The sequence below is a fragment of the Juglans regia genome, chromosome 2, assembly GCF_001411555.2.
Source record: "Juglans regia cultivar Chandler chromosome 2, Walnut 2.0, whole genome shotgun sequence".
Classification (NCBI taxonomy): Eukaryota; Viridiplantae; Streptophyta; class Magnoliopsida; order Fagales; family Juglandaceae; genus Juglans; species Juglans regia.
In genome coordinates, this window is record NC_049902.1 from 12,752,267 (window position 1) to 12,770,921 (window position 18,655).

General features: G+C 36.3%; 1 protein-coding gene across 2 annotated transcripts in view; it reads left to right on the forward strand.

The window, feature by feature from the left end:
* The first annotated feature begins 753 nt into the window (after window positions 1–753).
* The window catches only part of LOC108998011 (probable LRR receptor-like serine/threonine-protein kinase At1g56140), a 48,986-nt gene continuing 31,084 nt past the window's right edge, over window positions 754–18,655 (forward strand). The window contains exons 1-3 of one of the 2 annotated variants that reach the window (XM_018974428.2): window positions 754–966; window positions 4,400–4,586; window positions 14,650–14,721. In XM_018974428.2, coding sequence (XP_018829973.1) covers window positions 843–966; window positions 4,400–4,586; window positions 14,650–14,721 — 383 coding nt within the window. In that variant the 5' untranslated portion in view covers window positions 754–842. Of the gene's footprint in view, window positions 967–4,399; window positions 4,587–14,649; window positions 14,722–18,655 lie in introns of those variants that run through there. The other variant, XM_018974431.2, reaches the window with a different exon arrangement.

Consider the following 18,655-nt stretch of genomic DNA (forward strand, 5'->3'; position numbering starts at 1 on the left):
AAGTTGACAACCATCTCTTACCATTAAAGTCTTAACGCTTGATTTGAATGTTGAGCCAAAATATACGGAAAAATTTATGAATAATAATAAAATATTTGAATTAAAATATTTTATATAATTTTAAAAAATAAGAGAAAAAAATTGAATAAATATATTATAAAATTAAAATATTGTTAGAATATAATTTTTATTTTAGAATTTAAAAAAATTGAATTATTTTTTTATTTTGTTTTGAAGTTTGAAAAAATTATAATAAGTAAATAATAATTAGATAAAAAAATAAATATTTAAAATTAAAAAATATTTATATTTATGATGTTTCAATATTAAGATAAGATGAAATCATTTTGCAATTCAAACAATCATCGTAACTTTTGGCGAACTAGAAGCCGCCAATGATGAATGTATGAGCGTGCTGCTGCGGCTCGGCCTCACGATGTCGACCCCCTAATGGAATGCGTACCGTACCGGTCTGCTTCCTCTGCCAGCGCCAGCCATTTGACCTCAAGTTGCAAGAGCCCACATGACAACTAGACGTTATATTAAATAATTTTGGAAACAGAGTTCAACTTTCTGAACACTATTAGAATATTTCAAAGTTTACCAACTTGACAAAGGATGCGGGATTTGTATATTCAAGAAAATTATGTTTATTCAGAGGAAGTATTCAATCTGGTGGCTCTTCAAAGGAAGGAGAAACCTTCAATTTCCTGTAGAGAATATATATATATATCTTCTCTTGTTTTGCTCTCTCTGATCTCCATCTCTGCAATCTCATCTCTTCTGGGTCTATTTTTGTTGGATCTATATCGTAGAGAAAGCTGTCCAATTTCCAGAGAGTCATGGTGGGATCACCACCAGTTTTAGCTTTTGCTGCCATCTGTGCTGCTTGCATCTTTGGCATGGTTGAGGTAGCTCGAGCTCAAGACCAAAATGGTACCAATGCTGTTACAGATCCTGCTGAAGGTCTGTCTCTTTATCCTTCTATCTTTTCTTTCCTGAATGCTCTGAAGTTGTTACCTTTGTTAACTCCACGAATATCCCCAGGGAAAAAAAATGACGAATAAATATTTTGAGGTCAATCTTTAACTCGAACCTCTCACGAATTAGCTCTAGCTTTAACATCTAAAAGAAGAGCTGTCTCCTTTTCTATGGCTCCTTTCTTTATATGTTTATTGAGTTCCTGATTTCCATCAAACACATTGTCAAGAATCTGTGTATTTTAATTTTACTCTATATATATACACAAAGTAAACAAGTCGAGTATATGTGTTTATATATATATATATATATATATATATATATGAGCATCACACATTGTCTTTGGAAAAAAGTGAGACCTATTTATTAAAAAATATTCTTCTCATCAGTTAGTATTTATTACTGTACATCCATTATGAAAAACATCTACACCTTATGAAAAAGTTATAGGTATGAAGTATGAGAGTAAATAGTGACTGATACATAATAAATCTCATATTTAAAAGATAGATTTTTTCACATACATATCAGATTTGCCTATTTTTTCTAAAGGGAGTTTACCAACTTGCAAATTTAAAATTATACAAATCATTTCCCATGTATAAAGTCCTGCAAGAGCTATTAGTTTATTGTCTTTTTCTGAGTCCCTTTCTCGATCTCTCTCGTCTATTTTCTCTAGATTATAACTTATAAGAGATCTTATATCATGATTTTCTTAATTATTATAGATATTAATCTCTTTGATTAACTCTGTTAGTATTTAGGGTAAAATATTAAACAACACTGTACATCAGTTTTACATTATTATTAAGGTATATATCCTCGGGCTTGCATTTTTATCTAATTACTCCTTCACTATAAAATAAAAAATAAAACAATTATTTGTGATCAAAATAACTACTTGCAACGAAATTTGATTTATTTTGATTGGAAATACTTATTTTGGTTATAAATAATTGGTCACATATAAACATTTTTTTTCATTTGATTATAGCAAACAAATAAATTCCAGAAGACAACTCTATTTATCAATGAGCGATGCTACACAACATCTCCAACCTTCACACATCACATTTTTTTAAATTTTAATATTTTTTAATATTTTTTTAAAATTTTTTTTGAGTTTATTCTTTTTAAAATAATTTAATTTTTCTATTTATTATTCATATATTAAATATTTAATAAAAGAAAAAAATAATAAAAATTAAAAAATATGTGATGTGTGAAGGTTGTGTGAATAGTAGGAAGTTGTGTAGATTTTTTCTTTATCAATACTATAATTTTACATATTTTTCGCCCTCTTTTGGTTTGTAATATAAAAAATGCCAAACTTACTATAAGTTTTACAACAAAATCTTAAAAACTTCCTACGATTGGTTGCACATTGTCAATATTGTAAATATCGATTTCACTTTTTTTATTTTAAGTTTAGATTGGTGATACATTGATTTGGAAAGTTTATTTAGTAAAATGTACAGAAATTTAGATCGATTTAGAATGAGAGAGAAATGGATAAATGAAATGATCAGTGAATATCTTGAGATAATTAAATGCACAATAAATGCTAGCTGTAAGACTCATTTTTTGTATCTAGTTCTTTCTAATAATAAAGAACCGCTGCATAAGCTAACTACATCTATCGCAAATCTACATCATTATTGGAGATTAAAATATTATCGAGATGAGATGAAATAATATAAGAATTGAAAGTTAAATAAAATATTATTATAATATAATTTTTATTTTGAAATTAGAAAAAGTTGATTTTTTTATTATATTTTATTTAGAAATTTAGAAAAATTGTAATGATTAAATTAAATGAAACGAGATGAGTTGAAATTGTTTCATTATCCAAACAACCCCAAAGAGGAAATAAAAAATCAATATAATCAATATAATGAAATAAAAAATCATTTAACAAAGTTTAGGGAGACACGTGACAGATAATTATTTTTTAATGATATATATATATATATATCTATATATATATAACATGTTATATTATAACATGAGTGGAACGCATCTATACTCCATGATTATGCTAATTTTTCATATATTAAGTATGGCATCAAATGAGAAAAACCTACAAATTTTTCTACTCTCTCACATAAATCATGAGAAAATACTTAAATAAACTACTTCATTTTCACCGAGAGAATCATAATAAATACTTGTACTTAAAATTTTGTAGTATTATTATGAAAAAAATATATTAATCATTATTTTTTTATCATCCTCTTATCATCACATGATATAGCATTAAATGATAGACTCACAAGTGAAATATAATAAAAAATCTCCAATCATCAAATACCACATCATGATTTTATTTCACTTATGAACCTATCATTTAATGTCACATCATGAGATAATGATAATTGAGATGATGAGTAATATTACTTTATTATTATTTATCTGGTTTTATAATAAGGGCTGGTTTGAATTTAGATATGAGATGAGATAATTTTAGATGAAAGATGAAAGTTGAAAAAAATATTGTTAGAATATTATTTTGAGATTTGAAAAAGTTAAATTTTTTATTATTTTTTATGTGAAAATTTAAAAAAAATTATAATTATTAAATGAGATGAAATAAAATATTTTCGAAATCCAAATGGTCCTATGTGATGCAATTAGGCTTTTAAAAATAATTAAATACATATAAATTATTTTTGTAAAATTCGTTTATAATATTATTTTTTGTGAATTTATTTTAAAAATATTATCTGTCATTCGAATTTTATTGCTGACAATTTTCTAAGCTCCACACACCTATTTTTGTCGGATACCCACAAATCCCTCCTCCAAAGTTCTCTTTGTTCGGCTTCCAACTGAAGAACTTGAACAATTTGTATCCCTCCCGCCACCGCAGGCGGCTGATTGTATGGTCATCAGTGCAAGACTTTCTCACCAGGAGAATGGTAACCTTCAGTGAGAGAAGTTTCCCTCTGCATCGACGGAGGTTTCATCTATGTACCATATTCCTTAAGCCTCCTTTTTCCCCCCATTGAGGAGAGCTTTGAATTTTTCTGCTATAAACAAGAGGTCACGCCTTTTTTTGAAGTAATGTCAAGTTGCTTACTGCCATACCTCTAATTTTTAGTCACAATCTAGTCCAGGATTCAGAGATAGTATGTTAGAAATCTAACTTGAAAACATTAGTAATTCGAACAGAATCTCCAGTGTCGAAGTGGCCACGACACCAAATTTAAAGTGCTTAATGCATTTTATCTAGACAAATTGGATTATTGTTTTTTTTTTAATACCCCCACACACGCAGACACACGCTACATTTGTGGAATTACTTTTAGGGTGAAGATTGTAATGGACTGAGACCATAAGAGAGATCGCAGGTTAAATATCTGCATTTGTTTTCCAAGCTCATGACATTGATTATTACTCGTGAATTTAATTGCAGCTAGAACTCTGAATTCAATATTTCAACAGTGGGGAATCTCAGCACGATCAGGTCAATGGAATATAAGTGGGGAACTCTGCAGCGGAGCTGCCATCGACACGACCAGCTTCGATGATGGAGATTACAACCCATTTATCAAATGTGATTGTTCTTACAATAGTAGCTCTACTTGTCACATTACCCAACTGTATGTCTCTCTCCCCCTCACCTGCTCATCTTTTTTTTTTTTTGATAAGTAAACAATTATATTGATATGAATATGCATAGCCCAAGTACATAAGATGGTATACAAAATGTCACACCCATTTAGAGAGAGGTAAAAGAAACAAGAAAATCATGAAAATCGAGGCCACGAAAATCTACAGATGTAGCCCAAAGAAAAAGAGTGCTAACAAAAAATAATCTAAGTTCTACTAGTGAGCGCTCCTTGTCTTCAAATGTCTGGTCATTTCGCTCCCTTCCACAGGCACCACATAATACAAATTGGGACCATTTTCCACATTGCTGTGATTTGTGGGAGACCTCGTAGATTTATCCAGTTGGACATGAGCTCTGTCACTGTGGCTGACATAACCCAAGCTAAGTCCATTCTATTAACCACTTCATTTCATAACGTTCCAGCCACCTCACAATGCAACAGTAAATGATCCACAGTTTCACCTTTTTCCGACACATGCAACACCAATTTACTATGATCACCTTACATCTTCTTAGATTATCCATCGACAAGATCTTACCTAACATTGTTGTCCATACAAAAAATGCCGCTTTGGGAGGCGCCTTGTTTCTCCATATTTTTCTCCATGGGAATTCCGTATTCCGTGGTTGTGTAAGAGACATATAGAAAGAGTGTACCGAGAATGTACCTTTACCGGTGGGAATCCACCACATCTTGTCTGCTCCTTGGATTCTCGGCCTCATGGAGTATAGAAAAGCAAAGAACTTCTCAATGCTTCCAACTTCCCAATCCTGAGCGGCTCTAGTGAAATTCACGTTCTATTGGAGTAGGTCCCCAAATAACTCCTTACAATTAGCCACTGATGCATCTTTCTCACCTGCGATCCTAAAGACTACTAGAGATGAATCCTTTAAGGCTTGGTCTCCACACCAAAGATTAGTCCAGAATTTTATTTGAGATCCATTGCCCAACACCATTCTAGTATGTCGATTAAAGATCTCTCACCCCCTTTGAATGTGTTTCCAAACTCCTATTCCATAAACCCCGTGAACCTCCCTAATGCACCATCCCCCCCACATGCCTCCATATTTGCAATCGATCACTAACTTCCATAAGGCTTCCGGTTCTGTATTATATCTCCACAACCACTTCCCAAACAATGCTCGATTGAAGATCCTCAAATTTCTAATGCCCAATCCACCTAAAGAGACTAGAGAACATACCATATCCGGCCTGACTAGATGATACTTGAATTCTTCTCCTATCCCACTCCAAAGAAAGTCACGATACAGTTTCTCAATACGGTTCACCACACTTCCTAGAATTGGGAATATAGATAAAAAAATACGTTGGTAGATTAGAAAGAGTACTTTTGTTAAGGGTGATCCTACTACCTTTCGAGAGATATAATCTCTTCCAACCTGACAATCTGCGTTCAATCTTCTCCACTACTATATCTCAAATCGATATAGATCTTGCAACTGCTACCGAATGAAGACTAATGTAGTTCATGGGAAGTGAGGAAACCTTACATCCAAGGATGCTAGCTAGTTGCCTGATGTTACGAACATTGCCCACTGACACCAATTCTGATTTATTAAATTTCACTTTCAAGCCGGATACTACTTCAAAATAAAGTAATAATGCCCTCAATGTTCAAACTTGGCTTTGTTCTGCCTCACAAAAAATAAGTGTATCATCTCCAAACAATTAATGAGATAGGTTAATAATGCCCCTATTAGGATCACCGATCGAGAATCCCTCAATAAAGCCACTGTTCACCAAGGCTAGAATCATTTTGCTAAGTACCTCTATAACAAGAACGAATAGGAGTGGGGACAAAAGATCTCCTTGTCTTAGGCCCTGAGAGCTATAAAAGTAACCATTTGGGCAACCATTCACCAATACTGAAATCCTCACTGTAGAAATACACCATCTAATCCACGAGTACCATTTCTTCCCAAAACCGCACCTCCCAAGCACATATAGCCTGAACTCCCAATTTACATGATCATACGCCTTCTTCATATCTAACTTGCGTAGGATTCTCTGCTAACCAGATTTTAGCCTACTGTCTAGGCATTCATTAGCAATGAGGATTGAATCCAGAATTTGCCTATCTTTAACAAAAACATTTTGAGATTTTGGAATGATCCTCCCCAAAACCTCTCCTACACGATTGGCAAGTACCTTAGAAATAATCTTATATATCTCATTCAAAAGGCTGATAGGTCGGAAATCCTTCACCTTAGAAGCCCCATTCTTCTAAGGAATGAGAGCTATCAATGTGGCATTAAGGCTCTTCTCAAATTTCCCGACTGAAAAGAATTCTTGGAACATTTTTACTAAATCTGCCCTCACCACAACCCAACAAGTTTGAAAAAATCCCATGGAAAAGCCGTTGGGCAAGGTGCTTTATCTTTGACCATTCTTCTTATCACCGTGTGGACCTCTAACTTCTCAAAGGGCTGCTCCAGCCACAAAACCTGTTGTGGATCTATGGACTCAAAGGCTAGTCCATCTAACTTCTCAAAGGGCCGCCATCCACTTGTTCAGAAAAAAGTGTTCATAAAATCCCACATGCTTCCTAATCACCGGGCCTCCGTACATTCCACTCCGTCTATTTTCACCATCTCAATAGTATTAGTTCTCCTATAGGAGTTGGCCACTCTATGAAAAAACTTTGTACTGCAGTCTCCTTCTTTCCACCATAAAACTCTTGATTTTTTACACCAAGAGATCTCCTCCAATAACACCACCCTTTCTAATTCTGCATTTAACTCAGCCTTCCTAGATGCTTCCTCCATAGATAGAACCTGCCCCTCCTGTGTCCTCTCTACCTCATGCTACCTCCTGAAGCTCCTCTAGCATAGTCTTTTTACGAACTTCTACATCACCAAAAGCTTTGAATATTCCGTAGCTTTAAATCATTTTTTAGAGCTATCAATTTACCTGAAAAAATGAAGTTAGGAGTGCCATTAAATAGATAAGAATCCCAGCATTGCCTAACCCTCTCCACAAAACCTTCAGTTTTCAGCAACATATTTTCAAACTTAAAATACCGACGCCCATCTTGAATACCTCCACAATCTAATAATAATAGAAAATGATCTGAACATAGACAAGGCAACCTCTTTTGACAAAGTTTCAGATAATGAGTTTCCCACTCCGATGATACTAAAAATCTGTCCAATTTAGACTACGTATGATTATTGGACCACGTATAAGTACCACCCATGAGAGGAATATCCATCAATAAAAATTCTTCTCATCAGTCACTATTTACTACTCCACACTATATGAAAAATACCCCACACCCTATGAAAGCATAGGGTGTGGGGTATTTTTCATATCGTGTGGGGTGTGAGATAGTAAATAGTAGTTGATGCATAGAATTCTTCATCCATCAAATCCAGGTCGAATATACATTTCGAAAATTCTGACATCACTGGTCCTATTCTACTGTCACCGGAACGTTCACTAGGAAATCTTGTAACGTTAAAATCACCACCAATGCGCCACGACAAATTCCACCAGCTATGAATTCCAACAAGTTCTTCCCATAACATTCTTCTACTACTGTCTATATTTGGCCCGTAAATACCAACAAAAGCCCATAAATAATTATCATCAACATTCCTAGAGGAACATGTCACAGTATACTCCCTAATAAATTCCTCCATTTTCTCCACCACTCATCTATCCCACATCACCAAAACACCTCCTAGGGCCGCAAGATAAACCCAATCCACGTAAGTATAGCTCCATAAGCTCTTGACAATTCTCCTGGAAATAAATTTCAGCTTAGTTTCCTGTAAACACACTATGCCCACCTTCCATTCATGAAGCATGTTTTTCACCCGAATGCATTTATTTGCCTCGTTGAGCCCTTGGACATTCGAAACAATTTTGGGCTTCATAAAACTAGAGCTGACCCTTGCCCTTTAGCTCTTTCTCTACTTGATCTTGAACTGCCCTCATAGTTTAGGGATCATTTTAGCCTCTTTAACTCCCTTTGTTTTTTAGAATCTGACTTTTTCGACAGGCCATGTCCAACTTCAATGGCTGTTAATAAAGCCATGAATTGTTTCTCAAAACCCTCACATTCGATTTCAACACAGTGTTGGATCTCTTTTACTTTATGCAACACCTAATTAGATACATTATCTTGGTTTGGCAGTAGGTATTTTAGTGCTATCAGCTCCCCCCCTCCCAAGTGTCTTCATCGGCATGGCAAGATCTTTCATAGGGCAGATAAATCTTCCATCCCTCTTATAGTGGCCATTTGCAACAAGTAGCAGCCGAGAAGACCCCTCATCTTCCCCCCATCACTTTTTGTCTCTAAAAATAGCACTCGGGCTACTTCCAAAGGTTGAAAAACAGTCATCGACACTGTTACCGGCGGGAACTGGAGAGGAGGCTCAACCCCTCTGTCCATCAGCAATGTCTGTCCAAGAATGGGCTAAGTATCGACACCACTTGATGGATCACCGATGACACCTTCTTAGTTGGGATTGAGGTCTGCTCCAACGTCTCCCCTTGCTGCTTCCTACTAGTGGATGGGCCAACATCTCCTCCCACCCTCGCTTGCTCAATTTCCATACTAGTTTTTCACAAAAGATGGAAAACCTGAAGGGCTTCGTGTTCATGCTTAGATAATTGTATCACATCGTTCGGTTTTATCTCTAAGTGGCATTACAATTTATATAGCTATAGATTAGCTCTAATATAAGAAGCACACATTTAATGTGTAGAATGTAGTATGAAAGTGGGCAGGGCAAGGTGATAAACTATAACTCCCCAATGAAAGGCCCAAACCACATGGCCTATACTCCAAAAGGACTAGTTAATGATATAATTGGAGCTCTATTAGAACCTTATAAAGTGCAAGAACTTCTCATTCCCAAGCAATGTGGGATCTCATACACCACCTACTATTTTCTTTATCATATGAGATATCACAATCTACCTCCCTTAAATTTCCGACGTCCTCGTCGGGCTTGTTTGTTGTAGGTGGCACGGCTCAAGTCCTACATTTCTGGTTGGGATATGCTCTGATACCATTTGTAACACCCCAATGAAAGGCCTAAATCACATGACCTATACTCCAAAATGACTAGTCAATGATACAATTGGAGCTCCATTGGAACATTATAAAGTGCAAGAACTTCTTATTCCCAAGCAATGTGGGATCCCATACACTACCTACCTTTATCCTTATCATATGTGGTATCACATAAACATACCTTACTTCGTGACTGAAAAAAGAGTAAGAAAGTCATTTTGTTGGACGTTGAAATAGACAGGCCAATGGCCTTTTGGCCTATTGGAACTTATCCCCTCTCATGAGAGAAAGTTCTAGGGATTGAGTCCCCATACTCCCAACTCTCTTTATAAGAAGAAAAAAAAAATTTAATAGATTGTGTCTTAGGAGTGAGTCCCCATACTCCCAATATCTATGAATGTAGGGGTGTCCATCAACTCTTGTTTTTGACCAAATCAAAGCATTACAATATGAGGCATGTTGATAAGCCACCAAACATTAGGAAACCAAACCCCAAGTACGTAGCCATGGGTGGTACAACATAAAACATTAAGAGTCATGCATCTAAGTAACTGGATCTATGCCATCATGAGAAAATTGTGGATGTGTATGATGGGCGTGGACATGCATGCAGGTCATCAGTTTGAAATATGTTTGAATGTGTTGGTAGCATATTTGGTAGCAATAAAAGTGTTCGTAGTAACTGTATATAGAAGTCTTTACTCTTAGCATGTGATAATTCTATCATTGCATGTGGTTTACTCCCAACCAAAGAGATCTTATTTAATTGAGGTTATTTTCATTCACAAGTTAGCCATTTGTCAGTTTGGCTGGTGGAATGAATTTGGTCCTTCCAATTAAAGCGGAATTGTAGGTCATAATAAGAGTATTGGAATCTGAATTTTGGCTTGACCCATTTAAGTTGTATTTCTAATAGAGAATATGTATGTATGTGTGGATAACAATGTTATTATAGTATTTCTATATAGGTTTTGCAAAGGGAAAACTAAGCCCCTATTATTGACTAGTCCTTTTGAAGTATAGGTTATGTGGCATGGGACTTCTATTGGGGTGTTATAAATGGTATCAAAGCCTATCCCAACTAGAAATGTGGGACTTTAGTTGTGCCACCATGACAGACTGGTCTAACGAGGACGTCGGGAATATAAAGAGGGGAGATTGTGATACCCCATTTCGATAAGTGATAAGGTTAGTGTATGAGATCTCACATTACTTGGGAATGAAAAGTTCTTGTTCTATAATATTCCAATGGGGCTCCAATTGTTTCATTGACTAGTCCTTTTGGAGTATAGGTCATGCGACTTGGGCCTTCCACTAGGGCATTACATGAAACCCTAGTTGGTTTAAGGTTTTGCCCGATCCTCACTATTCCTAAGTTCCCTCTCTTGTTGAAGTCGACTCTCTTATGCAATTTCATCTCATAGAACTTCCATTTAAAAATCCCAAAGCTCAGTCCCACAATCTCAGCAATCACTGTATCAACTTTTGGGATCTTCCTAGGCATATGCTATAAATGTAGTGCCCAACGTGGATTTATTCATTAATGGACAGAGAAAGCCTGATATCCCTGAGATGTAAGAGATTGCCTCTTGAAGAGAGGGGATGATCCTTTTTCAAGATCTGAACTTGAACCTGATCATATTGAGACCGTAGCCCTCCCAGAACTTATGGATACACGTCTTTTATGAACTTCTGAAAATCTGCAGCATCCTGTGCACACTTGGCCTTGTATTTTTCATAATGGTTTAATTCCTACCAGAGATTACGAAGTTTATGGAAGAAAGTTTCTACCAATCAATCACCCTGGAAAGTCGCCTAAATTTGATGCCTCAAGACATAAACTTGTGACTTAGCACCAATAATCAAATCATAGAGCAATAGTGAACATGCTGATGATTATTTTATTTTTAAACTCTGAAGGACTCTCTTTTAAAGGTTGAAGGGTGAAAACCAGGATTGATAAATGATAGGTCGTCTAAAAAAGCCAATCTATTGCACATAATTGAATCTTGTTTCTGCATAAGTGGATCACTGCCCTCGAAAAAATACAAAAGAATTATAAATCATTCTGAAAATACCGTTCTTCCATTATTGGGACTGATGGAGGCGAACAAATGCAAAAAATTTAAGAAGAGAAGAGTTACTTTGCTAAATCAAGATCCCTTAAGGATTTTATGGTCTAAAATTGGAAAGAGATAGACATATGAACTGGGTTCTACGATATTTATTTAGTATTTAGTAAAGAAATTCACCCGGATTGTTATAAATGTTGTAGAGCCCCCTTTATATGTTTATCTTTCTCTGTCTCACTTCTGTGTTGATCTATCTTTCACTTTAGGTTAAAAATTTAGAGGACCTTTTTCTACTTTGCCGCTGAAATGTTGTTGTAAAGAGCACCACCATGACTGAAATGTCTTTAGATTACCGAGAAAACACTCAGAGGCTTCAGCCTTCAGTAGTGCCATTAGAAACCCGAAATGAAGAGAAGAAATCAAACACAGAAGCAAGATAAAAATAAATTCGATTCTCCTTTGTGAACCCAGTGATGTGAATGAAAGCTCAATATGATACCCCGCTAGGATTGAAGATGCTTTGATACCACGTTGAATGATTGAGAATGCTATGAGGAATGGAACCCCAAAGCATGTAATTTCTGATTTTATTGCCTCTGTTATTTATATAATTGTAGCAGATTCAGAACTTAAATGAGAAAATCTTGTACCAAGAGAGAATAAACATGAACATGGAAAAACATAATTATGTGGGTAAATCAGAAAATATTCTAGTGTAGGATCAATGTACCAGTATTTATAAAAGGAAGAAGGATAGGGAGCAATGTTTTGAATACCGTACCGGACGCTGTACCGGTCAAGGCACTGAAACGAAATATTTCGATACCGGTACCGTTTCGAGATAGCATTTCGGGATAATATTTTGGAATGGTCAATATATAAATAAATTATATTTCAAAATTATATTTCAAAATAATAGTCTATATATAAATAAATTATATATAAATACATATATATATATAAATTATAAATAGTCTAGTCTAAATTGAGGGTTAAAAAATAAACTTATAGTTTGAAAAAACGAAAAAAAAAAAAAAAACACTGGCCAAAATATCGGCCGGTACCGGCCGAAATTGAGGCCGGTACGTCCGGTATTTTGGCCGGTATGAAATGTATATAGTCCCTGTCCGGCCGGTACGAAAAATTTCGGCCGTACCGGCCGGTACGGAACAAAATTCAAAACCTTGATAGGGAGTATTATTTTTTGCTTGCCCTGGAATTATTTCAAACTACCATCAAGTTCATCGTACGCCACTGAAATTGCATTTAATGACAACGCTTGCTGGAGTTGGTCCCCAACCTCTATCTGCTAGTTCCATGTATTCTGAAAAAGAGGTTCAAGTTCCATCAGAGATTTAAGAGGAGAAAGATACCCGCTTATGCTTTGTTGATTATATAATGGTTTTTAGAATTGAATCCAATTTCACCTCCCTTGATGTCTCAACCAATTCTATGAGTTGTTGGGGTTGTTTCCTAACCCTGACTGGAGCAACCTCTTCCCTTGCGAAGTATCGAGGGAAGTCAAAAACCCAATCATTATACTAGGCTACACAGAGATCTCCTTACCATTCCGGTAGTTAGAAGTTCCCCTTATCTTTTCTAGTTTGAAGGAATCTGATTGCAGTATTTTGGTTGAAAAGATATTGGCAAATGCAAGAAGATGGGCTAGCCAGCCCATGTCTTTTTCTGTTCATCTACAATTGATAAAATCAATCTTATTACTGTATAACCATTCTGGTCATCCTATTTTATTCTACCTAAAACTGTCATCAAGCAGATTGAAAGATTTGAGATCGTTTCTTTTGAAAGTCAGTGACTTACGTCAAGGTGGAGTGAGGGTAGCATGGGCTAGTGTATGCCTGTCCTTTGTTGTAGGTGGTATGGTGATTGAAAGGTTGGAAACTTGAATGTTGTTGTAATGATCAAGCACGGACCTAGCCTGAAGCTGAATCAAGCATGTCGAGCATATAGAGGGAAGTTGATGGGATACATTTTTATGGTTTGATGACTGGCATCCAAATGGTCTAGATGCTGAAGTTCAGTAGGGGAGTGCCATAGAAGTCACTAGGTCAAATAATATCATTAAGGCTGAAATCCACCGATCAAAATAACATTAGGCTGAAGATAGTTATGAGCAACAACTAGAATCAGCCTTCATTCCTTGAATGGGGGAATTAGTGGCAAACACTCCTGCTATGCTCCTCCCCAACAGGTGTAGACAAATAGGATAGTCTTGACTGAGGCTTCAAATGCGATTTCACGCTGAAGAGTGCCTATAATGCAAGCAGAATCCAAGGGCTAACTACAGAATGAAATTATTTAGTTCAACGGCTTCATTCCCCGGCAATCGGCGTGCCATGATCCTTTGGATTGTTTTCCATGGGATGCTGAACACTCTAGAAAGCTATAAATGTTGGATATATTCAACATAGCACCTGAAAGCCATGCAATGAAGCAGAGGAAAACGTGAATCACTTCTTTTCTAACAGTTCATTCTTCGCATGAATTGGGTCACTTCTTAATGATAAATGTGAGATGCTGCCTGTCAAAACGAATGGGTTGGAGACCATCATTGGTTGTCCACCCATTTCAGAGGAAAATCTCAACTCTTTTTTACTGTGAAACTACTGTTTGCTACTTTTCTGTACACAACTTGGGAAGACAGGATTATGAGAATCAATGTAGCTAAATCTCAAGTTTTTGATGTTTTATAGAAATTCTTCAATGTAAGTAATTTCAATACAAGCTGAAGCATAATTCTTATAATAATCCACTTTTTGGCTCTAGACATTCTTTAAAAAGTTCAATGAAATTATGGGGACCAAAATATGGTTTATGTAATTGTACCAAACCTGAACTTCAAAATATCTTGACGATATTGAATATATCAATCTTTCCTTTCATAATTGGTTGTTCTTTTGAATCTTCTTTGCAGGAAAGTATATGCCTTGGATGTTGTTGGCGTAATCCCAGAACAACTATGGACCTTAACTTACCTTATCAATCTGTATGGTTTCTTCTCTCTATGATTATTCACTTTACATCAATAATAGTTGCCTTCTTTATCATGTAAGCTAGGATCAAACTTAGACCTTGAAATTGTGATACATATAATATCAACCAATTGAGATTTATCTCTATGTGATTCACTAGTTTTCCTCAATGATCCATTTCCCTTAAAGACTGTTACCCTCGGCTTGGTATTAGAGCACTGTTCAAATAACACATCTGGCTTATACGGTGAACAACTGCATTGTATTGATGCTGATGGCAGTAGCATGTATGCTAATGTTGGCTTGAGCTGAGGGAGCTATTAATCTACTTGGAAACGACTTGGTGTTGCATCCTTATGGTTGTTGGTGATGGATTTAAAGAATTGTGGATGCAAGTCAATACATGAATGGTGAAGCTAGTTCATATTTTCTTTGGTTTTTCCATGTATGTAGTTCGACTATGTGGTTTCACATTTTTTTGAAGTCATCGATGGTTAAAGTTGTCTTGTGGTGAGATTGGCGTTTTCCATTGACTAGGAATGGTGGCACTATAGCTAGTCCAAACGACATGTTGTTCAGCACCAATCACAAAAACGGTGTCATTCCTCCTTAAATGAGAGGTTGTTTACTGTGGTATCCAAGACAAAAGCAAACAGTAATTTCTAAACTTGACATTCTTTGTAAACTTGACATGAAGAAGGCTTTTGACCATGTTAACTAGGATTTTTTGGTTTACATTCTTGATAGGTATGGTTTTGGGGAGAGATGGTACAAGTGGATGAAGCATTACATCTCTACTATTAGATTTTCGGTTTTGGTTAATGGCACCCCCGCAGGTTTTTTTTAATAGGTCCCGGGGATTGAGGCAAGGGGACCCTTTGTCCCCTTTTTCTCTTTGTTTTAGTAATGGATGTTTTGAGCAGAATGTTGAAGGCATCGGTGGATAGGGGTTTTATCTCGGGCTTTTCAGTGGGTAGCTCTTTGTATGGCAGCGTTAATGTCTCTCATCTACTCTTCACTGATGACACTTTGATCCTTTGTGAGCTGAACCCTGACCAGATTCATTTGTTACAGGCACTTTTTCTATGTTTTGAAGCTGTTTCCAGCTTAAAGGTGAATTGGTCAAAGTTTGAAATGGTCCTTGTTGGTTTGATCAGTAATTTAGATGATTTGTTTGATATTTTGGGTTGTAAGGTATATACTTTGCCAATGAAGTATCTTGGTCTTCCCTTGGTGGCACCTCATTAATCCAAGGCAATGTGGGACGGGGTTATCGAAAAGATTGAATGTAGATTGGCTGGTTGGAAAATGATTTATTTGTCTTAAAGGGGAAGAATCACTCTCATCAAGAGTACTTTATCTAACCTCACAACTTATTTCCTATATTTATTTCCTTTGCCTACAGGAGTGGCTAGTAGAATGGAAAAGATCTTTCGTGCTTTTCTGTGAGGAGGTTTGGAGGATGAGAAAAAATTCCACTTGCTTAAGTGGTACAAGATTGTACTCCTTTATCTTATGGAGGTTTGGGGGTTAGAAAGTTGAGAACTTTTAATGCGGCACTTTTAAGGAAATGGCTTTGGCCGCACCATCAAGAAGGGAATGCCCTTTGGAGGACTGTTATTGATGCCAAATATGGGAGTATTTGGGAGGTTGGTGCTCAAACGAAGTAAGAGGTGTGTATGGTGTGGGAGTGTGGAAATTCATTCAAAACGGATTTGGGGTTTTCTCCAGAAATTTCAGATTTGAGGTGGGTAGGGGTACCCGGATTAGATTTTGGCATGATTTATGGTGTGGAGATGATGTTCTGAAGAATGTCTTCCATTCTCTTTTCAGGATTGCCTTGGATAAGGTGCTTTCGTGGCTGATTATATGGATAATTCTACTGATTTTATCCAGTGGTCAGTGAGGTTTATTAGAGCTGTCCAGGATTGGGAGGTGGGGAACATCAGTGATTTTTACAGCTTGTTATATGCTCTAAACATAAAGTCAGGAGGGGATGATAGATTGCTTTGGATCCATCCTGGAAATAAGAATTTTTCGGTTAGATCTATGTACAAAGTCATGGCGATTCATTCTCCTACTGATTTTTCTTGGAAAAATATTTGGAGAAGCATAGTGCCTCTCAAGGTGGCTTTTTTTTGGTTGGTTGGCTTGTCATGGGAAAATTCTTACTTTTGATAAGTTGAGAAAGCACGGAATTGTTGTAATGGATTGGTGCTTTATGTGCAAAAGGTGTGGAGAATCAGTGGATCATCTTCTTCTCCATTGTGATGTGGCTAAGGCTTTGTAGGATAAGGTTTTTGTTAGCCTTGGCATTGCTTGGGTGATGCCTAAGAGGGTGGTGAATCTTTTGGCTTGTTAGAGAGGTATTCAAGGCAATCAACAAATTGCGGCTGTTTGGAAGATGGTACCTCTATGCCTTATGTGGTGTATTTGGAATGAGAGGAATGGGCACTGTTTCTCTGTTTCGACAATAGAGAACGTTCGGTGGGAGGGATTCGAGGTTTTTGCTTTAATACGTTATTGCTTTGGGCCTCGGTTATTGTATTGGATAGGACTAGTCTTAATGACTTTTATGTTGTTTTTCCAGCTTTAGTTTGTAATCAGGTGTCTTTCTCTTGTATACTTGCTGTGTACTTAGGTTATGCCCAACTATGTGGATTAATAAATTTTCTTATGTATAAAAAAACGTAAATCCAACTCAGTAAATCAACTAATTGGATTGACTCGACTATCTTGCTCGGTCTTTGTTTGCTATGTTGTTTATTAAAAGTAGAGGTAAATGGGAAGGTTTAGGAACCAAGAGTAGATTAGCCCAATGAGAAGAAAAAAATTCCCTAATCACGTCTTGGTTGCATTCAATGCTACCAGATACTAGTCAAGGGTACTTGTTTTTAAACATTGCTTATGAGATTTTGGATATCGCTACCCAAAGTTATTCCAGAAAGGGGAATGCTATACAAGTTCATGAGTTGAAACGTCGAACTCATGGCATGGCACAGGGTGAATGGTCAGTTGCAACTATCACAGACTTTGTGCCTTGTGACAGGAGGTTGGATCATTATCAGATTTTTTAGGCCGTGTGCAAGCAAATACTGAGAATTTCGAAGATATTTGAGTAAGGGCACATTTATGAGTTTCTTACCTGTTTGAACTCTGTATATGATCTAAATCAAGTTCAGGTTTTGGGGGAATGACTTCTCTCGTCTCTTTAAGAGGTGTTTGCTTATGTTCAGAATGAGGAGAGTCACCGAGGAGTCATTCTTCATTCTCCCTCAACGGAACAATATGCATTATTGCACATCTGAAGGTCCTAGAAAAGGATTTTCTAGATTTGTGAAGGAAGAAAGGGTAAGATGCTCCACGGAATGATAAGGATATGTTTTTGTGATCATTCTAATTGATCAATGCATGCACAAGAAAGCTGTTTGAGGCATCATGGCCATCCTACTAGAGGTAGAGGTTTTTTTGGTGGTGCCACTCAACCTAAGGCAATTGTACTCATGTTGAGTCTTGGCACTAGAATTCTCAAAAAGGAGCAGGTAGAAAAACTCTCTCAACTAGAGCCATCAACCAATGCGTCCTTTTTTTTGCTCGTTCAGTTAATTTGGCTTTGTTATTGAATGTAAACCTCACTAAAAATCTCGTTCATTATGATGATCCTTTGATATGGGAGCATCTGACCTTATGACTGGTTTATTATCTTTATTCTTTTCATACCATCTCTGTTCAGGCAAAAGCTAGATGGATGATGGCTCCTTTTCATCTGTATCTGGCAGTTCAATTTCTCTCACCCGTATTTCTCTTCACTATTAACTTTATTTGAATCTCAAGCTGACTTTCTTCTTACTCAGACATCTCTTCAATTGGAGAGCAATAGTGAAGAGAAGACATCTATGAACCCTAAGCATCATCTGTCTTCTTTCCTAGAACAGGATGACTATTCTT